This window comes from Mya arenaria, chromosome 13, assembly GCF_026914265.1.
Source record: "Mya arenaria isolate MELC-2E11 chromosome 13, ASM2691426v1".
Classification (NCBI taxonomy): Eukaryota; Metazoa; Mollusca; class Bivalvia; order Myida; family Myidae; genus Mya; species Mya arenaria.
The window spans coordinates 46,204,800-46,232,595 of NC_069134.1; the positions used below are offsets into that span (position 1 = coordinate 46,204,800).

Below are 27,796 nucleotides of genomic sequence, written 5' to 3' on the forward strand. Positions count from 1 at the left end.
ATTTAGAAAACTACACAGGTGACAGCATGACATGATTACTCTTTTAAGTAAAATGTTTATTACATAGTATTAAAATACACACAGCAGTATAAATATAATAATTTATATTGATGATGAATTATATATGTTCTTTCATAAGACTATTACATAGTTATACCTGGTAATGTACGTACAGATTCCTAATTAGATTATGGCTGTCAGACAGTAAAACAGACTAATGTATTAATTGTGTTATTTTCAAAACAAATTTTTTAACGGGTACATCATTACAAACTCAAATATGCACATTTTTTAAAAATCCATCAATTTTTGACAGAATTATGACCCTTTAATTTTAATGAAATAAATAATGTAAAACAACACATTTTGTTTATTTTCCATAAATTTAATACACATTCCTAAATATCAGAGCTTATACAATGTTTTAAGCAAATTATTTCACGTTAAAAAAAAATGATGAAAAAACGTCTATTTTTAAGAAATTTTAAAAATGCCATATATTTTGAAGAATGAGCTAGCAATAAGGTAAACGTCAAAGAACATTTACATTCTTCCATTCACTGCTTGACTGTTGCATTTTTACAATTAATAGTAAATAATAAAACAATAGTATTAATTGTGGAAAATCTTATGTGGGAGTAAGAGTGCATCTTTAAAAGAACTGTCTTTTTTTTAAATTGACATGGAAACTATATACACAAATTATACCTCTTACTGTTTAGAAACAAACAAAATGACAATATTTCAGTTTCAAACCAAATTTAAAATACTTTTGTGGTTAATTATTGGAATCAAAATGTGCATAGATTTGGAATCAAAATGTCCATGCATGTATTTGTAACCATTCATAACATGTGAAGTTTTACACATAAAAAGACAACATTTTATATGGAAACATTTTCACTATAATCACTCAAAAAATGAAGGAACTGTTCATGCAGGGTATTTGGAAGTGCAGATACTTCTTATTGCAAGAAAATCAATCCTCTTTGCACTACGCTTTAATCTTGGATATTACAGGAATTGAGAGAGAATCTGTGAGACACTTCATGGTATGACTGTTGCATGATAGAACCACTGTCAAATACTGAAAAATACTAAAATTACACCAAGCTGATTTTTTCTCAGAAACCATCATGAGCCTGAAAATATAAAAAAGGAATGTGTTGATTTCAATACACATGTACACAAAAGAAACTACATGCATTCAGTTTATATGGCAACATACATATACAGATGTATACATACAGTGTAAAAAGGTTTTATCACAATTAATTAAGGAAAAACATTATATTAGCAGATATTGTCTTAATAAAGTTGACATATATACAGAGAGAAGTAAGGATTTTCTAATTTAAAACTTCATTCTGTTCAACATATTTGTCCACTTTTTGTACATAGCAAAAAAACATACTTTTTCTTTATAATAATTTATTTTTGCTTTCCAAATTATTTCTCAAAAAGGTCAACATTATATTTTTAAGAGCAAAAAAGTACATACAATCAGGGATGATAAAATTCCGGATTAATCCGGAATTCCGGATTTAAGGCCTCACGGATCGATTTTGAGATTAATGTAAATCCGTTGAGATTTTTCTAGGGGGGAGGGGTACAGGGAGCGATTCGAGCTCAGTTTGAACAATATGCATCCGCAAGATGAGTATTCCGGAAGTGTAAAGCCCGAAATTATCGAACCTATTTACGTCTTGGCAGTCGAGCAATGTGATTGGTAAAGCTAGCATCGGGTAATTACGGAAATTACCGATGGGACTAGAAGACAGTATCCGGATATGACAGACGACAAAGACGAATAAACGTGTATTGGAAAGCACGAAAAAATGACCACCACCAACTTCTAAAAACATTGATTCATCGATTTAAAGGTATGTTTGCTATTTATTTTTAAGAGAAATTCCCGAAATGTTTCTTTTTAAGTTAATAGAACGGGATCAAACTGAGAATGGCTTTTGCGCATGTAGCAATATTTCGGACATCCCGATTCGGATTGTGTCATAATAATCGATTTTTATTTTACAAATTTTATTTTGCCGATTGAAGGTTACGCTGTAAATCGTTTCTTTATTGTTCTCATAATGTTTGAAGCATTGTTCTCAATAAGAAGTGGCTGTTGACCATAATGGGAGGTTCAAATGAAAATTGGGTTGGTTAAAAAAAGAATACAAATTTAGTAGTTGTAATATATAGTAAGTAGGAGCAGTCAGTTTATTTTCTATTTGAGACAGTTCAACAAAACTTCTTAAGGACCCAGTTTGAGTGAGATTCAATTTCTATAGTTGTCATTTGTATTTCCAGTATGTTTATGGTTCCAAAAGTCAGGGATGAACAGACACCTCAGCCAGTGCATCCAGGTGTTCCTGTCAATGACTGACAATTCAATGCAGAGGCCATGGTACTTGGATTTATGGCTGAACATGACCTTCCATACTCCCTGGAACCACATGTAATGAGTCTTACTTAAGACACTTGCCAAAGATACAAAAGCTCGCAGCGAATTAAAACTTCAAAGGTGTAATCATCATATAAGATGACTTACGGAGAGGCAAGCCATTTCAATGATGAACTTGTGGAGGAGTTAAGTGAAACTCGTTTTGCTTGAACTTAGACAAGACAACAAACACAAACAATGAGAAAACTGCTGCAGCTATTTTTCTGCTATAGAGAAAGAAATAGTGTCGAGACATTTGGCCTCCTTAAAAATCACAAGGGCTGATTCTGAATCAATTTTCAAGGAATTTGAAAGCCTGTTTGAGAGACTTGAACTGCCGTGGGACAACCTAGTTTGTGTGCTACTGGACTCGGGTAACACCATGAGGGGAATTTTTTTTGCTTGGAGACTAGAATACGTCAACGTGTCCCTCACCTCATAGACATTGATGGTGACACAGTCCACCATGTCAACAACGGCTACGCTGCCAAAGCATTTACAATCCCATTTGGATATTATTTGGAATAATATATATAATAATTAATAATATTATATTCTCATCAAATGTGCAGATAATGGAATGAATACTCTCATGATATATAAAAATTAAATAAATAACAATTTTACAATAAACAGTTGCAAGCTTGATAATTGATATGTTGTTCATTATTATAAATCAAACATCCCACAGTGTAGACTGTTCATACACAGGCATTCGATCATAGCCAGTTGAGTTTTATAGGAAGTGAACAACTGAACCAAAATGTCAGGTACATGTCTTATGCCTGTGACTTAGGTAAAAAAGTAAATTGAACTTTCTTTAAAGTCAAAGGTGTTTAACTTCACTGCTAAGATTCCTGATAATCGTTCTGATTGCGGATGTCTCCTGTTGAACATAATTATATCTACCAAACCGAAAGGTGTACTCCTTGAACACTATTCTAAGGCAAAAAAGGGTATAAGAAACCCTGAAATACTGAAAGCTTCAGGGGCTTTGCACCCCTTGTCCCCCCACCAGGGCTTTGCCCTGGACCCATCGGGGGCCTTTAGCGGCCCCCTGAACCCCACGCAGACTTTTTCAGGATTGGCAACTTGACTCTGTTATCATCCCTGTACAATTAGGTTACTGAATCTGCATCAGTCAGGTGAGAGTGAAACTGAAAGTAAAAAAGAAACATATTAAAGATAAGTATGTATTATTCAGAGAGGGACAACTATGTATATATATGTAATGAGGTTTGATGTCTTTACACAGTTTGGTTTTTATCAGAATCAATTTAAGAATCAATTCAACTTCACAGCTCAGAAAAATGTCAAAAGCATTTATTTTACAAATAATAAAATGTGTCATCATACAAATTGTCACAGTTTATAGAGTTCTCAATAACTTACAACAAGGTATAGTTCCAAAGAAAATTAAGCAAGGAATATCTTGTTAGCACTCTAGAGGTGACATTTATGATTGTATGTTCATGTAACTTAGTCAGAATGTTTATATTGATGAGCTCTAGGCCAAGTTCGAATCTGGATCATATGCGGTCAAAAACTAGGTCACCAGGTCAAATTTTAGAAAAAGCTTGTTAACACTCTAGAGGCCACATTTATGACCATATGTTCATGGAACTTGATCAGAATGTTATTGTTGATGATCTTTATTGGGTCATGTGCAATTCAGGCCACATCTGACATTTAAAAAGCATAGTACACATGCTCATGTCTGCGTTATAACTTACTTATGCATTGATGGATTACCTTATTACTTGGTACAAATGTTGTCCTCATTGAGATGATGTGCATTGACCTTGACCCAGGTCCATACCTCAATGGTCATGGTTAGATCTGACATTTAAAGGTCATAATACACATGCTTGTGTCCGGGCTATAACTTACTTATGCATTGATTGATTACCGTACAAATGCTGTCCTCATTGAGCGACCCACTTTTTGGAAACTTTTGTTGTGACAAACTAATCCGTCAACTCACGTATAGGGAGGAATGATCGACCATGTATACACAAACTTCGAGGCAAACTCTGGAGTGATTCTCTTGCCTTATACAGACCTCTCTTTACATGGATTGTGCTACCACAGTGAATTATTGTAATTGGTCAATAGTAGTTCGAATAATTGCAATATCACAACATAATTTAGCAGTGTAGACATGTCAATTCTTACTGGATTTATTGACCTTATACATTTATGTACTTTTAGCAACAATTACTGAATTTGATCCAAGAACTCGAACCAATTGCAACTTGTGCCAGTGATCCATCATCAAGTTTTGGGTCCATATTATGACAATGCTAAATAGAGGATAAGATATAAATGTTAATTGAAAGTGTTGAACAAGTTGCACAGATTGATACTTAGCACACTCTACCAAGCATTATCATTATGTGCAACAAGTTCAATATTTAAAAAAAAAAATGGACACAAATGTGATAATATATTTATAACATGTGTTTTCTCTTCAAAAGCAGTAAAACAATGTTATGACGTCACCACAATATATATGTATCACTTTATTGAAAATACTTAAGGCTATTTCATCGATGTTATAAATCAAGGACTCATTTTTCTTCATTTTTAGCTCGACTATTCGAAGAATAAGGAGAGCTATACTACTCACCCAAGCGTCGGCGTCTGCGTCACCCCTTGGTTAAGGTTTTGCCTGCAAGCACACATAGGTTAATATCTCAGCAACTGCTTAAGGTTGAGACTTGATACAATGGTACTCAACCATCGAACCTACTTAATTAACCAAGTTAGATAACTCTAGTTATACCCCCACAAACGAAGTTTGAGGGGGTATATAGGAGTGAGCTTGTCGGTCTGTCGGTCGGTCTGTCTGTCGGTCGGTCGGTTTTCATGGTTTCCGGACAATAACTCATGAAAGGCTAGACAGATTTGAAAAATTTTTGGTACACAGGTGTTCAGAAGATACAGGTCAAGTTCGATATTGGGGCTGGTGGGGCCAAGGTCAAGGTCACTGTTACTAAAAATAGAAAAATGGTTTCTGCTTCATAACTTTAATTGGGCATAAGATCTTGTGATTGGAAATGGGGCCAGTGGAATAAAGGTTTTTGTGCACTGTTACGAAAATAGAAAAACGGTTTCTGGACAAACAATACAAGGAGCTATTGCCTCTTTTCAAAGGAATGGTTTGCGATTACTGTGTCCAGGCGGCATTTGGGGGTATTTGTCACTCCTGTGACAGCTGTAGTTTGCATTTAATGCAAATAATATGCCTTTATTATTTGACTTAGAAATTCTGGTTAAGGTTTTGCGTTCAAGCACACATAGGTTAATATCTCAGCAACTACTGGATGAATTGCATTGAGACTTTATAAAATGGTACTCAACCATCCAATCTACTTAAATAACCAAGTAAGATAACTCTAGTTTGCATTAAATTCAAATAATGGCCCCTTTTTTATTCGACATAGAATTTCTGGTTAAGGTTTTTCATGTAACCACTTATAAGTCAATAATGCTTCAGCAAATACATGTAATGGATTGAAACGTTACACACTGGCTCCCAACCATTTAACCTTCTTATTTAATTAAGTAAGATAACTCTTATCTTTCATATTATATAATTTTTGCCCCTTTATTATGCGACTTAGAAATTCTGGTTAAGGTCTTGCATGTAACAACTTTTAAGTCAATAATGCTTCAGCAAATACATGTATTGCATTGGAACTTTACACACTGGCTCCCAACCATTTAACCTTCTTATTTAATTAAGTAAGATAACTCTTATCTTTCATATTATATAATTTTTGCCCCTTTATTATGCGACTTAGAAATTCTGGTTAAGGTCTTGTAGCACACATAGGATAATATCTCAGCAACTACTTGATGTATTGCATTGAGACTTTATACAATGGTATTCAACCACCCAACCTAATTGAATAATCAAGTTAGATAACTGTGTTTTGCAAATGATGGCCCTTTATTATTACACTTCAAAATTCTGGTTAAAATTTTGCATGTAACCACATTTATGTTAATATCTCCGCACATAATGTAATGCATTGAATTCTAATCTAACAGTGATCCATGCATGTTTCGCCCAAATTTTTCAATCCTTACACTGAAAAGCGGCGGAATAGTCGAACGCGCTGTCTCTGTGACAGCTCTTGTTTTTAGCCACAATAACCTTGACATTGATCTTACCTACACTACACACAATATGAATAACTTTAACAAATATCCTTTTATAATATGTTCTTATATCCAAGAATATTAAGGTTACTGATCAAACAATTTGTACTTCCTATATACCAGTGGTTGTGTACAATTTTGGTCAGATTCAACGTACCAGTCAGGTTGCGAGAAAAACAAAATATACTAAAAAACAACGGCGGGGGAAATTGCCGTCCTTTGAACTGCCTTGTGAGAAATGGCGAGAAACTAATCATTCTAAAACTAAAATTAACATTTTAAAAGAATTGGTTTATAAAAAAGTTTAACATATTTTTAATGTAAAAAAAAAAAACTGATGCAAAATGCATGTTGTTGGTTTTTTTTATTAGTATGTAACCATTTTCCATTGTATCACATGATACGTATTTGTTTATACTCTTGCTTTTGAAGTCTGCATAAAGCAGATTGAAATGTTTCAAAATAAAAGTTGAAAACACTTAATAAAAAAGCACATGGATAGAATTAGGGAATGAATCTTCCTTTTATGGGGAAGTCACACCTCAGACTGAATAACAACTAAAGAAATGTTGGAAAACTTGGATAATAATAATAATAATAATAATAATAATAATAATAATAATAATAATAATAACAATGATAATAATAACTGAATCCAACTGGCTGTTGGCTGGGAAATACATATCAATTCTCCAACCACACTCTGAAATGAACCTGTGGCGTAGAACATCAAAGCTGCCTTAAATTTCAGCCAGGGAGAAATTGCAACAATCCAGTTTGCTGGGCGTTAAAAAAAGCATGAAGCGAAGCAAATATGTGATTGGCGCAGCCTTTTGAAAATTTGATTTTTATAGAAGTCCACGATATTGAAGTACTCCAATGGATTATCCTGATCTTTTAAATATTGTCTGAGAATGAGGATTTCCCTTATTTTTTGCAAATCTATATATCTGATATATTCCATCTTTTCTACTTGCCATGTACATTAAACACACTCATTCAATTCGTAGACACAGCCAGTCCTCGAGGATGGTACAAGTGGCCTGAGCACTCACAAATGTCCCACCTAGCAAAAACACGTGAGTTGACACTCACACCTGTGAATACGGATAGATCTTTCACTTGAACATTTTTGAACCGTTCTGTAATTATAGAGGATTAACTCATTGAGTGTGAGTGAGAGTGGTTGTTCTGAATTCGACCCTTTCCGTTGGCTGCTCTTGTTATACTATTGTTTTTTTACTTCCCTCCATAACTTTATGTTAATGTGGTATTGACTTTCTGTACAAAAGAAACATTATTATGTGTAAGGTCAATTTGATTAAAACTGTGCTATGCTTTTAAAAACTAAAAAGGAAATTTCATGCCTTATTTCCCCGATATTTTAGTCCTTATTTCTAGCAGGGCCATTAAACCAGTTGATGCCTTCTCTTCATCATTCAGCATTCAATTAGCAAACATCACTCTGAGTGATACTTATTACAAAAAAGGTAGTGTAGTTGATTGAAAATCCATTAACATATAATAACGTTATTAATTATGTGCAGGCTCAGGCCAATACAGTTGACCTCGAAAAACTAACTGTGCCAATCTGAAATAACCTAATTAATGAGTATTTTGTCATTTAACTTTTACGTAGGCTACAACATTTTGGTTAAAACATTCTATTACCTTACCTTAAGTTATTATTGAAGCTTCATCATCGGATACCCCCGATACACACTATGCTATGCTTCGTTGTGTACCATGGGCAATAATTGGCTAGGAAAATCTCGTAATTATGAATGATTAATGAGGCAGTTTCATTGGTAGGCATAGTATCAGATGCTTTACGGTTGAAAAATATTCTGGCGATTGCCGGAGTTGAACTGGGTCGGCCTTCTCAGTACAATAATATTTGGCATTAGTCAAGACCACATGGCCACAGAGGCTTCTGACCCTGTAAAGTCATTGAACAATATTTGAGCGTAACATGCAAATTCATTGGAAGAATAGTTGTCTCTACGGCCTCAAGTATATTCATTAAAACGAGATTTTGTCAGTCATTTGTCCCACGGTATGTATGAGGTGTAACGGAAAAAAATACCGTGGTTGCCAACAATGTTGAAGCTTGTATCCCTTTTTCATTTCTTGATTCTGCTTTTCTAAACGGGACTTTGCTGATTTTGACATTGCACAGACTTATGCAGGGTTCGAATTTAACTTTGAGGAGCACTCGCAAAATTTTGCGAGTGCATTTTGAGGCAACTCGCAAAATGACAAATCAACTTGCAATTTTATTATTTGCTTTATTCCCTTATAATATTGTCTAATTAAAGTAGAAATTAACACCTAAGACATATTATGAATATTAAAAAGTATCAATCTTGAGTGACTCGACTACTAGAACTTGTTGATGGCTTATTCTATTTGGGGGTTATGGAAAGACTCATCTGATGCTGGCAGCTTTTTGATAACAAAGCTGTCCAATAATTTGACATTGTTCACTTTGTATATTTGCCCTCGCCATCGGGTAATTTAATACCCATTCGACAAGCACGCTACAGATTTCATTAAGTCTATAAGTATTAAAAACAATAAAATAATAAATTTAAAATAAAAAAGCAACAGTAAATGTAGCGTGGATACTTTGGACCATGAAATATATCGATCAACGAAGTCTATTCATTTAGACAGGATGATGGGGTTTACATATAGTGCGCAAAAGCGCTAAATTTAGCCAATGACTGAGCTAGGTGATTACGTCATTCGTATTTACTTTGTATTATGCACGCCTCGAAGCATCCCGGAACGATTCGAGGTAAAACTCGGCCTTTTCCGTATTTGTTCTATTTTTGTAAACCTACTAGAGCGTGACTCCGTACTGTCTTCTTTATACCTGTAGTGTAAACATGCCACTTATAGGCTGTTTACACTCGACTACATAGCGGAATTAAGTTCATGTTTATTCTACTTTCCTTTTAACATTTTGTAGTCTAGAAAAAGCCACTCGCAGAATTTTGCGAGCTTGAATAAAAGTCACTCGCAATTTCCAAATGTCGCTCGCAGTATGCGAGTCTAAATTCGAACCCTGTTATGAATAAAGTCGATTGCACTGTACATCTTAAGGAAGCATATCTTTTTGTGATTATTTCCTAAATTGTTTGCCAAACATTCAAAAATTGTTTTCTCCTCGTCGTCTATTTTGTCGATTTACAAAAGCATAATTTTAGTAAAATCCACCAACAGGTTTAAATACAACTGTAATATCAAACTGTACAAATAACCAGAAAAATAACAAATCCTACTCCCAGACAGGGCACACAATTTTCAAAACAGTCAGTAAAATGGAAAAAATAATGGCTGCCTTTTGAAATTACTTACACCATTCTCATGTTAGGGCATGTTTCAACAGCCAATGAAAATTGTCCATTCCTCGAATCTCGTATTTGGCGAGTTTAGTCGCCACTCAAAATGGTAGGAACTCGTATGAGCCGACTGTGCTTGATGTTGGGCAAGTTTTGGCATATTTTATTGTGGATTGTTAAGTTTTAGTATTAAGATATTGTGTCAAATACATTATAGTTGATTTATAAATATATATATCATCTAACTATGTATATGTCATATTTAATACCAGAACCCAAGCAAGCCCCACTTCAACCATTACCTGTTTGAGACGTTGTGTGTGACGATCCGCACCACATGTAAGGTGAACCCTGTCACTGTTGCTGAGTTTGAGCAAGCTCTCTTTCCACCATTTACTGAAATACTCCAGCAAGATGTCCAGGGTAAGGTTATATGTATGTTTTATATTATGTTAAAATTTTGACCACAAGCAAAATTAACTCTGCCAATGTCACTGGAAATTATTGTGTTTATCATGTTAGTTCTTAATGCAAAGACCTGTCTCATTAAATGTTGTTTTGTTACTTTTTAAAGAAAAGTAAAGCTGCATGACTCCAACCTTTTTATAAAACACTGTTATGTTAGTTTCTATGAACAATATTTTGATTTCTTGCTTGGTATTAATACACATATCAGTGTCATAGAAATAATGGTTTTACATATTTCAGAGTTTATACCATATGTGTTCCAAATTCTCTCCCTGCTTATTGAGCTACACACGGACGCCATTCCAGACACATACATGCAACTGTTTCCACACTTACTTGTTCCGTTGCTATGGGAACGCCCTGGAAACATTCCACCTCTTGTGCGTCTTCTTCAGGCATACATTGAGAAGGGAGGACAGCAGATTGCAGTTGACAAACTGGTAGGTTCTATATATTTTTATGCTCCCAAAGGATGGGCATATTAAAATTGAACCATGTGTGTGTCCTGCTCAATTTCTCGTGTCTGGACTGTAACTTTCTCTTGAATGGACAGATTTTAAATTAACTTGCCACATGTGTTCGACATACCAAGACATGTCTCGTGCAAGACCAGTGTCCCTAGCTCTAAGGTCAAAGTCACACTTAATGTTTGTTTATTTTAGAATTCTGCATAAAGGGCATTGGGTATAGGTGGTTGTGTCCGGGCTGTAACTTTCTCTTGTATGGACAAACATGTCTTGTGCACGACTCACTTCCAAGGCATTTTCAACTGACAGTTTTAGCTCTTGTTTGTCCCTGGTATGAAATTGCAATTTACCTTGTCCAGAGGATAACTTGAAAACTACTGAATGGAATTTAATGAAACTTCATATGATGATAGAACATAATGAAAGGAAGTGCCTTGTACTTTAACAACAACTTTTTCTTTTGGTAAAGCACAATGAGATGGAAGTCCAGTGTACAAGAACTATAACTCTATTTTAGCTGATCACAGAGTAACTGCCCTTTGTTTTTTTGTTCTTCTCCAGGGCATATCTTGAATAATAATGGGTGGAATTTATTTAAGTTTATACAAAGGTTAAGCACAATTAAAGAAAGTGCAGTGTAGAAGAACCACAGCTCTATTTTAGCTGATAACAGAGCCCTTTGCCACTTATCCTTGTCCAGAGCATAAGTTGAAATTTAATTCATGGAATTTTATTAGCTTCATACACTGGTGAAGCACAATGAGAGGAAGTGCAGCAAAGTATTCAAGAAGAATAACTCTATTATAGCTAATTCAAGAGTTACTATACCTTTTATCATTTTTTCTTGTCCGGAGCATAACTCGAAAACAAATGGATGGAATTTAAATGTAACTTTGTACAATGTTTAAGCTCAAGAGAGGAATTACAGTGTACAAGAAAAATCGCATTATCATGCAATAACATAAATTTTATTGTAGAAGAAGCACATGTTATTAGCACTTTGTCGCTCAATAACAAATAATTTTTTATTGACAAAATATATAAGTAAGTATACAAGGTGCATTCAAAAAGTTCCCGTACTGCCTTTGTACTTCTGTCAGTTTTTGGATTAGAAAAATAAAAATTGCATCCAACTAGAGCAAAAACTATATTCTACTAGACTGTACATAATTATAATATGAACTAAGGCGCTGCCTCTACAGGCTTGAAGTGTTATTGCCGGAATCGTAGTTCTTTTTATGAAACACGGGTTCTAAAATACATCGCGGCCGGCATATTTGGCCTCTCAGGCCATCAAGAACAACTAGCTGTTTTATATAGACAAGTCAAAAAACTTTTCAGTACATGTTCTTTAAAGTTAAGCACAGAGCCTTAATTTATGAATATTCATATGGCATGGACGAAGAGGCTTTTTTGAATGTGCTTTTCGGCTGTATACTTATTTTGATATCGGGTCTACACTCCAGTTACCAAAAAACCATTTTTTTGAAGAAGTAAAAGATACAGACCATTATTTGTCCATAATTTAATGAATACTATTATGATAATACAGGCATATCTCTATTGTTCACCATCTTCCTTGCCACATACTTTGCATGATCTCTCAGTATTTTGATTAGTAATTAAGACCATAGTGAAAGAAATCGGCTAAGTAGTGTGAAGGAAATCGTTCCTATTACCAGATGTAAAGTATTGGTCTTTCACACCTTCCATAAAGCAAGCAGTAAGTATTACACAGTTTATTTATGAGTCCTTAATTTACATAAATACACTATCTATATACATTTATAAACTAAAGCTATAAAATATGAGATAAATATGCACATGGCCATTGTAAATGAGTAATGTGATATTCGTACAGTTATATTGCAGTAGACAAATTATTAATTATTATAACAAAAACTAGGTATAATGAGAATAAAACATGAGCATTCAGCTGATACTGAAGACATTTTTAAAAAAAAGTAAAAGATGAGTATATTATGGTCACCTTAGTGCAAGAACTCAATATCTGCTGCTATATCTACATGTATATGCAGTTATTGAGTTATTGCACTAAGGTGATTTATTATATTCTTGTAACAATAACATTCAATACTCTTATTTGAAGATTTATCTTCAACACTATCCATTTCATAAAATATGTCAATTTAACAGCAACATCAGTAAAATATTCCTTTGACCAAATGCATGAGTATAATCCCTCATTAACAGTAAATAAAACAATTATTTTTAATATCACATGTCAAAAGCATTATCACATTTGAAAAAAACTATATTGTTTACACAGAAAAAATAAAAATAAAATAATAGTTAAGGAAAAATATGAATGCAATAAATTGCCTATTGAGGTCAAACATAAGAACATTACTCAACTTATATTAAAACTTCATTTTTTCAAACCAAAAGATTTAAGGGGTTTACTTCCATTTTCAAAAACTAGTAACTAGTATATTTTTTAAAGCACATTTCAATATCTGCAATATATTTCCATCACATAAGTGTTTTGTTTATAGTCAGTATAATTGTAGAATAAGTCTGTAATTAGAAAATAAATATATAAAAAAAGTAACAGAAAAAATGAATGGATTTTTTTTAAATTGGAAATGAAAACAAAAGTGAGCCTTACAATTTTCAACAAAAGTGTTTTATCATTTAAATGTGGAAGGCAACATAAGTGAATGAATAAGTTAATGCTAAAATATATTTAAGGCTTATACTAAGAATAACTGACAATCTATTGAAAAATAATGGATTGAAAGTAACTACGTATACATGGTCTTAATTAAGCGGTGTAATGTACATGTTTGTCAAGTTTAGAAGTTGTTAATAACTTTCCTGTTTGTACATGAACTAAAGCAAGTACTTTTTGCTTTTGATTGTTTTCCTTTATAGCATTGATATATAATAAAGAAAAGTCCACCAATTTGAGGTTGTCATTTCTGCACACACTTGATTATGGAGGAAAATATCAAAATGCCATTAAAGTGTTGCTTTTACTTAAAGCTGCACTCTCACAGATTTACTGTTTTGGCAACTTTTTTTATTCTTTGTCACGTTAATCTGTGAGAGTGCAGCTTTAACATCAGATATCACAATAAATGGAAAAAAAACAGGTATCACACATGTCAGAAAATATATTACATAAAAAGCTGTCATATTAATACAAAAACAGTAATCAAAATATTGCGCAAAAAATGAGACATACATGAATACATTGAATTCTGTCTAATGCCTGCATACAATAGTGTCAAAATTAAACAATACAATTATGAAATTATGAGATAAACTTAAAATAAATGGGAACTCAAAAAATTATACATTGTCAAACCTAGGTTACTATCATACTTTATCTTAACTCCAGCCCGTCAAACCTAGGTTACTATCATACTTTATCTTAACTCCAGCCCGTCAAACCTAGGTTACTATCATACTTTATCTTAACTCCAGCCCGTCAAACCTAGGTTACTATCATACTTTATCTTAACTCCAGCCCGTCAAACCTAGGTTACTATCATACTTTATCTTAACTCCAGCCCGTCAAACCTAGGTTACTATCATACTTTATCTTAACTCCAGCCCGTCAAACCTAGGTTACTATCATACTTTATCTTAACTCCAGCCCGTCAAACCTAGGTTACTATCATACTTTATCTTAACTCCAGCCCGTCAAACCTAGGTTACTATCATACTTTATCTTAACTCCAGCCCGTCAAACGTAGGTTACTATCATACTTTATCTTAACTCCAGCCCGTCAAACCTAGGTTACTATCATACTTTATCTTAACTCCAGCCCGTCAAACCTAGGTTACTATCATACTTTATCTTAACTCCAGCCCGTCAAACCTAGGTTACTATCATACTTTATCTTAACTCCAGCCCGTCAAACCTAGGTTACTATCATACTTTATCTTAACTCCAGCCCGTCAAACCTAGGTTACTATCATACTTTATCTTAACTCCAGCCCGTCAAACGTAGGTTACTATCATACTTTATCTTAACTCCAGCCCGTCAAACCTAGGTTACTATCATACTTTATCTTAACTCCAGCCCGTCAAACGTAGGTTACTATCATACTTTATCTTAACTCCAGCCCGTCAAACCTAGGTTACTATCATACTTTATCTTAACTCCAGCCCGTCAAACCTAGGTTACTATCATACTTTATCTTAACTCCAGCCCGTCAAACCTAGGTTACTATCATACTTTATCTTAACTCCAGCCCGTCAAACCTAGGTTACTATCATACTTTATCTTAACTCCAGCCCGTCAAACCTAGGTTACTATCATACTTTATCTTAACTCCAGCCCGTCAAACGTAGGTTACTATCATACTTTATCTTAACTCCAGCCCGTCAAACGTAGGTTACTATCATACTTTATCTTAACTCCAGCCCGTCAAACGTAGGTTACTATCATACTTTATCTTAACTCCAGCCCGTCAAACGTAGGTTACTATCATACTTTATCTTAACTCCAGCCCGTCAAACCTAGGTTACTATCATACTTTATCTTAACTCCAGCCCGTCAAACCTAGGTTACTATCATACTTTATCTTAACTCCAGCCCGTCAAACCTAGGTTACTATCATACTTTATCTTAACTCCAGCCCGTCAAACCTAGGTTACTATCATACTTTATCTTAACTCCAGCCCGTCAAACCTAGGTTACTATCATACTTTATCTTAACTCCAGCCCGTCAAACGTAGGTTACTATCATACTTTATCTTAACTCCAGCCCGTCAAACGTAGGTTACTATCATACTTTATCTTAACTCCAGCCCGTCCAACCTAGGTTACTATCATACTTTATCTTAACTCCAGCCCGTCAAACCTAGGTTACTATCATACTTTATCTTAACTCCAGCCCGTCAAACCTAGGTTACTATCATACTTTATCTTAACTCCAGCCCGTCAAACCTAGGTTACTATCATACTTTATCTTAACTCCAGCCCGTCAAACCTAGGTTACTATCATACTTTATCTTAACTCCAGCCCGTCAAACCTAGGTTACTATCATACTTTATCTTAACTCCAGCCCACTTCTCTAAAGCCTGATCAAATGGGAAGTCATCTACCTTTCTTGTGTCTAGGGAAATCCTTATCAACTTATATAACCTACAAACTGACTACCATTCTCATACAACAGAGTGATGATATACAACAGTGATGATGCTGTGCAAAAACACAGTTAGATTCATCATCATCATTCTTTTGATGAATGAGAATGACTGACAATCTATTCCTCAGGCATGTCCCATGTGTTTTGTTTTAGTGATGTAAACTTATTTATTTGTATGCATACCCAAATGACTTTTCTTTTGACCCTTTTTAAAAGCCAGCATGATGCATTTATCGCAAATTCTATGATTTGCATTGTGTAACTAAGAAGTCAATCACACAACAACAAAGCTGATGAGCTTATTTTATTTTTTTGCTAGTATGAGCCATAATAATTAAATGATGTCATTGTTAATCTGTGAAAGCAATAAGATTCCGAAATTAAGAAGTTAAGAAGTTGGCCATGACTGCATGCCCCAATTATTGGATTTGTTGTTACTACAGCAGATGTGCTTTATTTATTGCAGTGAATGAATTGATTATCATGGGTGCTGCTTACGTTATTTTAAGAAAATATTTTGAAAAAAGAATCATAGTTACCATAAAATCGTAAAATTTGGGTAGGAACTTTATTGATTAACTCAAGTTTCAAGTCTCAAGGCATTGTTTTCAGTGTTCACTAATTTGCCATATGTCATAAAATGTTAATGAAGAGTGAATGACTTAGTCTAAGAGACGATTGTATTTTCTGAACAGCAGGTTTGTAAAACGTAGAATAGAAAAACCATGTTGACTGAAAAAATTACTGGCTAATAGACTGAATGGAATCACTGAGGCATATCTAAGGGAAAGGCCACACCAAATTTATGTTTTGTTCCTAATCAATATAAATAAGATAGATTGTGTAATAAAAGTGCCCTAAAAACCAATTTGAATACAATCTTGAACTGAACCTCTAATGTACATTGGAAAAATGTCCAAATGCATACTATTTATTCATCTGTTTATATCACACACAATATATGGATAAACCAAATTTTACTATTATCAAAACATATTTTAAGTATGACGATCATTCATAGTAAAAAATAACGCTGCTTTTAGGAAAAAGTTTGAAACAACTTAAATAAATCTACTTGAATCTCTTTAACATAATTTGCAACTGTATTTATACATTTAAATTTCTTGACTTAATTTTGTTTTGAATATCACAGTAACTGCAATTGCATGTGCATATTGAAATGAAGAGTACAAGGGTATGTTCAGAGTACTTGTACTTGTACCATGTTCCTTGTTAAGTGAAGCATGGAGGTCATAAGGTTAAATTCTCTGATCACTTGTACTATGACTTTAATCAAATAATACAGAATTAAGTCATTGTTCATCATTCTGATTTCCATCCAAATTTTTTTTCTAATATAAGCACTATTTTAGCTACCAGTATCAGATACACATGTTTAATTGCATAATTATTGATTCAATTAAGATCCTTTAGTGCATGAGATGATGAACAATGACTTCCAGTATGGTCAAAACACATTTATTGTCAAAAATACGATTAAATTTCCAAATTTCGAGCCACTGTTTATACCGGAAGCCACCATTTTGATTAAATTTATCGAAACCAATGCTAAGCAGATCGATATACAGTATAAAACACCACACATCGGTTACTTCCCTTTACAAAAGCACTTAAACTAGCGTAGGAAATTTTTTATTTTTTTATTTTTTTTAGCCTTTAATAAAAATATATCCACAAAACATCTGGTTGGCGATAAAGATAAAGGAGCGGGTGCACAAAAAAATGTTGTTTTTTTACATTTTCAAAAAAACAGGAGTGGCTAATCCACGGAACGAGACATCAATTTGGTGAAGTCTAAGAATAATATTGAATACTTGCTCCAAGTCAAGTTCCACTTAGGTAACAATCCACCAATGTTCCACTAAGTGCTCAAGTTTAGCTATTAGGATCGGTCTTTGTCCCAAGTCCGTTTGTCTGTCAACAATTGCTTGAAAGACATCTTCTCTGAAACAATCAGGCCAAATTCAATGAAACTTCACAGAAGGAAGCTTCCTAGGTTGACCTTCTACAAAAACACAATAAGATGTCTCGATTTACCTTACAACAACGAAATCAAAAAGGCTGACTTTCTTTTTTTCTTTTTAAAAAAAAATCAATGAAACAATTCATATGTCAAAATCATTGAACCTTCAGGAGAAACTTTGTTGTATGACAATCCATCAAAATACAACAAGGTGTTTCGATTAACCTACAATTACAGCAAAAAAAATGAGCGACTTCCTGTTAAAATTACTTTTAAAAGTCTATTTGATATATCCATTTTCTCTAGCTATACATAAGATAGTTTAATGTACTTATGTTAACTTCTCTTTATTATGTCATTCAATTTAGTAATTTCACGTTGTAATTGAAACACGGAAGTAAAACAGTTTGTTTTGGGGCTGCCTCTTTTACTTGAAATAATCTCTATTCGTAAAACATGCTTTAGAGGTAAATGCTATACCTCTGTCATGGTTATGGTTATGTCAAACCATACTTTAAACTGTTAACCTCATGCTGGATCATGCTTACGTGAATGGAGTTTGTATCATAGGGATTTCGACTGGATTCTGTACGTTGCACTACATTTGATGTGGTGGTGGACTACAATCTACGGATTTTCCGGTCGGCTTCTAATTGGATGAGATTGGCCATTTTGGATTTACCGGGTTTCTGATTGGTTTTGGGGCAAATGATTGCCATGACCTCATCACCAAGTATCAGGGTGCGGGAAAGTATAAATACAAGAGTGCGCAGCAGACCCCAGCATTTACAACTTTTCAGCCTTATTTGAATCTTTAAAAACATAACTTTTTCAAATCTTTTTGTACAAGTTTATCTAACAAGAAAGAGAGAGCTACCCTGCAGCAATGTAAATATTGTATTATATCATTCTAGATTATAAATAAAGGAATGTTATCATTAAAAGAACATTTACAAGTATATATAGTAATATTATAAGTGTTACAGTATCTTATTTGTTTGCAAGGATTGTTTATTTATTTATGAGTAAATAAAAGTTATTACACATGTTACAATTGTTGGTCCTGTATCTAGTCAATTAAAATGTCAACTGGAGCATCTGCTGTCCTTTACCTATGAAATAAGGTAAACAACAAATAGAACACATAGATTGAGTCATCTATGTTAGGGTTCACTTTACAATATCAAATATAATAGGGGCCCTCTTAGGGAACCAAGATGATTAATGACATACTGCGAACAAACAAATGTTTATAAGCAGTGTTTTTCTTCACATATCTAAGGTGAGCAATTCAGGCCCATGATGGCCCTCTTGTTTTAATTATTTGACAAAAAAAAAGTTGGGCTGAAAGAAAAAGTTTACCATTTGTATGTCCAGGCAGAATGCGAGGGTATTTGTCACTCACGTGAAACCTATAGCTATGTCTCCCCTGATGAAAGGGGAGACATTGTTTGACATTGTTTTTGCCCTGTCCCACAGTCAGTCAGTCATGAGTCAGTACATCACTTCGTTTCTACTCAATAAATTGAGAAGACCTAGGAACTTCATGATTGGTATGCATATTGGTCATGACCAGTAGATGACCTATATTGATTTTGAGATCAGAAGGTCAAAGGTTGGGGTGACTCTGAGGTTAAGGAACTTCATACTTGGTATGCAAGCTGGTCATGACCATATTAATTTTAAGATAAGTTGGTCAAAGGTCAAGGTTCCTCTTACCTTTAGGGAAAAAAACACTCAATGACTTTAGAACACTTGCACCCAGGAACTTCATACTTAGTTTGCCAGTTGGTCATGACTAGTTGATGACCCCTGTTGATTTTGGGATCTCTAGGTCAAAAGGCAAGGTAGCAGTAAAGGTCGCAGTGACCGTGAGTTAAAAAAAAATCCTCAATTACTAAAGAACGCTTTCACCCAGTAACTTCATACCTGGTTTGCCAGTTGGTCATGATTAGTAGATGACCCCTTTTGATTTTCAGGCCAGTAGGTTAAAGGTCAAGGTGAACTTGAGGTAAAATAATGGTTTCCGCTGAATAACTTAATGCTTGGGTCCAAGAACATCATACTTTGTTTGCTTGTTGGTCTTGATAAGTAGATGATTTTGAGGTCACAGTGACCTTCAGGTGAAAAACAACTTGTTGTTCACCAGTCTGTATGTCACATGTCTTTCCGCTCAATATCTAAAGAATGCTTAGACCCAGAAACTTCATACGTGTTACCCCTATGTTTGTACATCTCCAGTCCATAAGTACAGATTTTATGTCTATCATTGATAGTTCTCACCTATGATCACACAATGGGGGAGACCAGCACTATTTAAATATAGCAATCTCTAGTTACACTTTAACTTTCATAGAACATCAAGAAGGCTGGCTAGCACTTCAATTTTGTTTTGCAGAATGGGCTTCTGGGAATCTTTCAGAAGCTAATCGCATCAAAACAGAACGACCATGAGGGCTTCTATCTGATGAACTCTTTAATAGAACGAATGCCAAGGTAAAAATTATCTATTTTGTCATAATACCCCCCAAAAATCAATGTTTGATGTGGGGGTATATTAGAGTCACAATATGGTTGGTCTGTTGGTAAAAATTTGTGTAGAAAATTTCTCCTATGACAGTTTAAGGTATTCTACCTGTATAACGTCCTTCAGTGTTGTTTATTTCAAAATAACATCTGATTTATGCAGCTTGCTTCATGGAATACCTGATCTCAAAATAAAATTATGTCTAATTCCAGAGACATTATCTTTAAAATTGTACATTCAGGGCTCGACATTAATGATCTACCGAACAAAATTGAATTTCACTAGTAAATTGATTGTCCGGTCTATGTATGTATGTATGTATGTATTTCTTTAGACCTTGCGGTCAAGGATAATCCGTGAAAGTGCAAGCACTTATTTCCAACGGGGTCCTTTGTTTTTTGCTGAAGGGACAGCACGCTGAAGAGACAGTGGTGGGATACAAGGAAGTTCGGGTGCGATACCCAAGCTCTTTTTTGAAGAGACCCCTTGGTTCTTTCACGTGCTCGGTGTAAAGCACTGATACACGGGGTACAACTTTCCTGGGTTAAACCAGTACTGAGTACACCACTTTTCCAAGCACTACCCTTTAAATGCCGAGCGCCAGGCAAGGGAGCTACTTGTACCAACTTTGAACGTCTTTTGGTATGACGCTGCCAGGGATCGAACCCAGGACCTCCCGCTCTGTAGGCGGATGTTTAACCACTAGGCCACGGAGACGGTTATCAATATCCAAATCTAGCTTTACTGACTGGTTGTATTCTAAATCCCCGAAATTCGGTCTTTCAACAAATAAAAAGCACAATATAACAGTCAAAATACTGACGCTCATTGAATCAGTTCTCTGAAAATATGTTTGGAAACCCGAATGTACTATATTTGGTAGCAACTTTAACACATTCTCTGATTGTCTAGTGTATTCAGATTGAAACTTTTGGGCGTGCACATGCCAAATATATAATTGCGTTATTCTTCTTGTAAAGCCAGATGAGCTTGTTTATTTCTTGATTTGACTGCTCATTTTCTTAATGTTTACAAAGTTATTGATTTACGTGGTAAAAAATGTAACGGATGTAAGTTAATGCATGAATGCATTTATCAAGACAAAGCCTACATGATGGGATCCCGAGTATTACGACAACTGACCATTTTCGTATTTGTTTACATGGCACATACATTGTATCTCTATGAACCTTGTACAGTATTGAGATATCCATAAGAGCTTGGTTCCTTTCGAAAACCAGCCAGATCCGCCCTTGCATGCCTAGATTATGGGCATTGAAAGTATATGAAAAAGCCAAGTCTACATGAGCGAAGTCTATTTTTAGCCAAGTTTACATGTAAAGTCACAATTGCTTGTGAATGCTTGTTCAAATTATGCCCCTAAGGTCATTACTGGCCACGCCCCCTGGTTCACAGGTTTGGTATACTTAAATTTGGAAATGTTTGAAATTTTTTTTGTCTGAAACAGCTATGCAGACCCTTGCTATTTTTAATAAGGCTTAATTTAGTGGTCCGCTACCATGGTTGTTCAAATTATGCCCCTGGGGTCAAAACTGGCACTGCCCGGGGGTCACAAGTTTCATAGAGACTTATTTAAGAAATATTTTCAAAATCTTCTTCTTTAAACCACAAGGCTCATACCTTTGATATTTGTTGTGGAGCATCATATGATGACCGTCTAGCAAAACAGTTGAAATTATGTCCCTTGGGCAAAAGCTGGCCCCAACCCTTTTGACCTACTTTTTTATTTTTAAAGCTACAGCAATGAAACTTGGACCATGTGTACAGTTTTGCAAACGAGCATCAATGTTGTCCTAGGATGTCCTTGACTTTGACCTTTTGACCAACTTTTTAGCTCACCTGAGCACGAAGTGCTCAAGGTGATCAATTGTGATCGCCCTGTGTCAGTCGTCGTCATCCGTCATCAACAATTTGACTATCAACACTCTAGAGGTCGCAATGTGGCACTATCTTAATGAAACTTGGTCTGAATGTTACCCTCAATAAAATCTTGGATGAGTCCCATATTGGGTCATCTGGGGTTAAAAACTAGGTCACCAGGTCAAATTAAAGGAAAAGCTTGTTTACACTATAGAGGTCACATTTATGACTGTATCTTTAGTTTTAAACATTTTGTAATTATTACAATATGTTTGAAATTATTAAACTGTTCATCTAAGTCTGACTGTGTATGTTCTATACAATATCACATGTTTTACACTTTGGTCTAGTTAAGTTTAGGTCAGGTCTAGAAGTTACTTGACCATTGGTCCAGCTCTCAAAAAAGTTCAAGCTAACACTGTATATTGACACAATTCTTTTCAAATCTTTTCTCCTTTTCAAAGGAGGCATTATACCTTGATGGCAAGAGGTATTTTCTTTACAATTAAAGTATTAAATTAGTCAGTGGAGTCTGTTTTTTATGCCTCCCATAATGTGGCATAAAATGATAAGACTGTCTGTCAAACCCAAGGTTTTATATGAATAACTTGAAAACCCTTACAGCCCAGTCATATCTTAAAATAATTTTGTCACGATATGACTGGGCAACTAGGCCCAGGGACCTCAAATTTAGTTCGCAGGTTAGTCATGACTAGTAAATGAACACTACTGATTTTGAGTCAGTTTGTCAAAGGTCAAGGTCTTGGTATATGGATAGATGGCAATGAGAAGTGCAGTTCACAAGAACCATAATCCTATCATCCATATCAATCAAGAAGTCTCCCCTTTACCATTTTTTTTCATAATTGGTGCCATATCTTGGAAAATACCAAAGGGATTAAAATAAATAATGCCATTTCATAGAAAATGGGCATAAGCATCCATCGTTTCCAGCAATATTCTTGTTAAAAACATGCACCCATAAATGTGAGACATCACTTTTCAAATGAAAACATTCCAGTTGTACCTCAAGAAAGAGATATGTGGGTTCTATATATATAGGAGTTGTGTCCCAGCATTCCGTAACTCCAGGAGTATTGCACCCACATTCATGAAATATAATTGTATATCAGTCAGCCTGGGCTGTTGTGCACCTTCCAATTACATGTAGTTTACATTTTTTCGGTCCAACAAGAGTAATGGCCATTGAATTAGTAAACAAAATTCTATAAAACTTTGCATTTAGGGCCAAAAGAATTGTACCTAGTACACTCATGAAACTTCATGAAGGAATGTTGGTCAGCATGGGCTGTTGTGCACCTGTCATTTCTGTTAACAATTTGTTGGTAACAATTCAAGAGCTATGGCCTTTTTTTTAAATAAAAAATGGTCTAATACCTTGTCCTATGTAGCACCAAAAGTATTGTACCCAAACATGAACCTTCATAGGAATATTGGTCAGCATAGGCTGTTGTACACCTGCCTTTTCACATTTCAAATTTTAATTCCTCAACGCAACATTTGACCATTCCTATGTCAGGGGGTACATTCATTACAACTATATTAAGCTGTAGTTGAAGTTGATGTTAAAGGATGTATATTTTAATGGCTGGTTTTATATCCTACATTGAATTAATTTTAGTTGATTATTGTCTCATTGTTCACTTCTTTCTGTTTTCAGTGAAATATTGCAGCCATATATGAAACAAGTATTTGTTCTCCTGTTCCAAAGACTACAGAGCTCAAAAACTACAAAATACATTAAAAGTAAGCAACAATTAATGGATGCTATCAAAAAGTTAGTTTTCTAACTTGTCAGGTTTGTCATGTTATAATTGTTTCAATGATTCATTGACATTGTAAGTCTTAATATAAATCCTCCATTACATTATAAAGTTTTATCATATTTACACTATTTGCATTTACAATTTTTCTATGTGAAACAATAACATATACATACATGCCATATTTTTACCCCCGTTGCAATTTATCTTGTCCGGAGCATAACTTAAAAACTACTGGATGGAATTGGATTAAACTTCATACAATGGTAGAGGGTAATGAGAGGAAGTGCAGTGTACAATAACCATAACTCTATTCTTGCCTATTACTGAGTTATTGCCCTTTGTTACATTATTTTGTCCGTAGTATAACTTGAAAAGTACTTGATGGAATTCATTGGAACTTCATACAATAGTAAGCACAATGACATGAAGTGCAGTGTTCAAGAACCATAACTCTACTTTAGCTAATTACTGAGTTATTGCCCTTTGTTTTTTTTTTGCTGTCAATTTTTTTTCCAGATATTAACTAGCAACAATATGGAATTTATTGAAACTTCATACAATGGTAATATAAAGCACAATAATCATGACTCTATTTTAGCTAATTACAGAGTTATGGCCTTTAATACTCCTTGTCCCGAGCATAACTTGAAAACTATGGGATGGAATTTAATAAAGCTTCATACAGTGATAGATCATAATGAGAGGAAGTGCAGTGTAAGGAAACACAATCCTATTTCAGCTAATTACAGAGTTACTGCCCTTTGTTACTTTTTCCTGTCCGAAGCATAACTTGAAAACATTGGATGGAATTTAATAAAACTTCATACAGTGATAGATCATAATGAGAGGAAGTGCAGTGTACAGGAACCGCAATTCTATTTCAGCCAATTACAGAGTTATTGCCCTTTGTTACTTTTTTATTGTCCAGAGCATAACTTGAAAACTACCGGATGGAATGTAATAGAACTTTATACAATGGTACAGCGCAATGAGAAGGAGTTCAGTGTACATAAATCATTGCACTTTTTTTAGCAAATTACAGAGTTATTGCCTTTTTATGTGTTTTCCTTTCTAAATATGTTTATATAAACCATTACTTTTAAACTACTGGTATAAAAAAGTAACTTAACTCATTTATAGATGGTCATAAACAATCGTATATTCTGTGCTTTAGAACATCACATATATCAGTATTAACATCTCAGTATTAGCATCACTGATATTGTTTAAAGCCTTTTTTCTAACTTTTAAAAACATAATCAAAAAATGAATAACTGATGATAGTCCATAAAATAAAGTTGTCATTTATAGGTTGGCTTTCCAAATAGTTGACTGCAATTTCATATCAGGGCGGCGTTCGGGGGTATTAATCACCTTCAGTGATAGCTCTAGTTTTGAAAGGCTTCCAGGGCTTTTTCTATAGAACCCACGGATCTGATTATCAGACCCATTCCTAATGCAAATTATATGATATTTTTCTCAATCTTTAGAAAAATCCAAATAATTGAATTCAAACATCATTGATTTTCATCACATTCAGGAATCAGTATGAAATATTATCTGTCATGATTTATTGCATAGATATTTACACCGCAAGGATTGATCTTTCAGCCGTTTTGGGTCCTTTGAAAGGGAAAAGAAATTAATATTTATTAATTTCCTCATTCGCAGGCGACTCAAAAGCTTATTCTTTTAACTGTAAAATTTCCCAATTTCGGCATATTTATGATGCAAATTTTTCCAAAATGTCGAGGGTCTTTTTCCCAAAATATGCAGAAAAAGCCCTTACTCCCCAGGGGATTTTGTTCAGAATTCAAGGGGATTTGCAAACCAAGGGATTTGAGTCATCGCAATTAAGCGCTTGGCACAGGTACCAGAAGTTTTTTATTTACACTCCTCAGTCACTTGTATTTTTATCTGACACTGAACACTGATTTGTATATATCATGTACAAATATGACCAGGGAATGGATAAAAAATCTTGGGGATATGGCATGTATGACATATATGATGGCTGGATTTCTTTCATTTTGCACCTGAAAACCATTAGCTTAATTGTGCAAAATTGTTTTCCAAATAACTTAACTGACAAATAAAATGTAAATGAACGCATTCTTAAGAAAAAGTCCATAATAAACAATTACCATTGTTTTTCCAGGTCTGCTTGTGTTTTTCTGTGTGTACATGATCAAGTACGGTGCTCCAGCTCTCATTGAAATGATCGACGCTATACAAACAAAGTATGTAACTTTATTATTAAATTTAGGTAGGAATATGTATGATTTAAAAGTGGCACAAAATAGGTATCACTTGTTAGATGCCAAATTTTTTTAATTATACCCCCACAAACGAAGTTTGAGGGGGTATATAGGAGTGAGCTTGTCGGTATGTCTGTCTGTCGGTTTTCATGGTTTCCTGACGATAACTCATGAAAGGCTAGACAGATTTGAAAATTTTTTGGTACACAGGTGTAACATCAGAAGATACAGGCCAAGTTCAATATTGGGGCTGGTGGGGCCAAGGTCAAGGTCACTGTTACTAAAAATAGAAAAACGGTTTCCGGACGATAACTCATGAAAGGCTAGACAGATTTGAAAAAAAATTGGTACACAGGTGTTCAGAAGATACAGGTCAAGTTAGTGAGCTTGTTGGTCAGTCAGTCGTTTTCCATGGTTTCCTGACGATAACTCATGAAAGGCTTGACAGATTTAAAAATAAATTGGTACAAAGGTGTAACATCAGAAGATACAGGTCAAGTTCGATATTGGGGCTGGTGGGGCCAAGGTCAAGGTCACTGTTACTAAAAATAGAAAAACGGTTTCCGGACGATAACTCCTGAAAGGCTTGACAGATTTGAATTTTTTTTGGTACACAGGTGTAACATCAGAAGATACAGGTCAAGTTCGATATTGGGGCTGGTGCTTAATAACTTTAATTGGGCATGAGATATTGTGATGAAACTTGCTGTATAGGCAGCCTCTGTGAAGACAATGCTTGTGATTGAAAATGGGGCCAGTGGAGTAAAGGTTTTTGTGCACTGTTACGAAAATAGAAAAACGGTTTCCGGACAAACAATACATGCATGATAAAAGAAGATGCAGTGTGCAGTAACCTTGGAGTTATGGCCTCTTTTCAAAGGAATGGTGTGTCCAGGCGGCATTTGGGGGTATTCGTCACTCCTGTGACAGCTCTAGATCATTTTAAGGTCACACCAAAATTATTATTTTGCATGATAAAAGAAGATGCAGTGTGCAGTAACCTTGGAGTTATGGCCTCTTTTCAAAGGAATGGTGTGTCCAGGCGGCATTTGGGGGTATTCGTCACTCCTGTGACAGCTCTAGTTCATTTTAAATTCACACCAAAATTATTATTTTGTTCCCCAGATTTTGCAAAAAAAAAAATTGAGTGAGCTAGTAAAAAAATAAATAAAATGCAATACGGTGTCAACAATTGCTTATAAACATCATTTTCTCCGAAACTGCTAGGACAATTTTGATAAAACTTCATAGGAATGTTCATTGGGCTCTTAAAAAATTGTTCAAAGAAATGAATTTCATGCAGAACGATATTTGGTGTGTAATATAGTAGTTGCCAACC

The 27,796-nt window shown here is 34.6% G+C and overlaps 1 protein-coding gene across 1 annotated transcript in view; it reads left to right on the forward strand.

Moving 5' to 3' along the window:
• Window positions 1-27,796, forward strand: part of LOC128214672 (exportin-2-like) — a 150,301-nt gene that overhangs the window by 106,533 nt on the left and 15,972 nt on the right. The window contains exons 19-23 of the mRNA XM_052921266.1: window positions 10,233-10,383; window positions 10,669-10,868; window positions 20,403-20,500; window positions 24,094-24,179; window positions 26,358-26,439. Of these exons, the coding sequence (XP_052777226.1) occupies window positions 10,233-10,383; window positions 10,669-10,868; window positions 20,403-20,500; window positions 24,094-24,179; window positions 26,358-26,439 (617 nt within the window). The remainder of the gene's footprint in view (window positions 1-10,232; window positions 10,384-10,668; window positions 10,869-20,402; window positions 20,501-24,093; window positions 24,180-26,357; window positions 26,440-27,796) is intronic.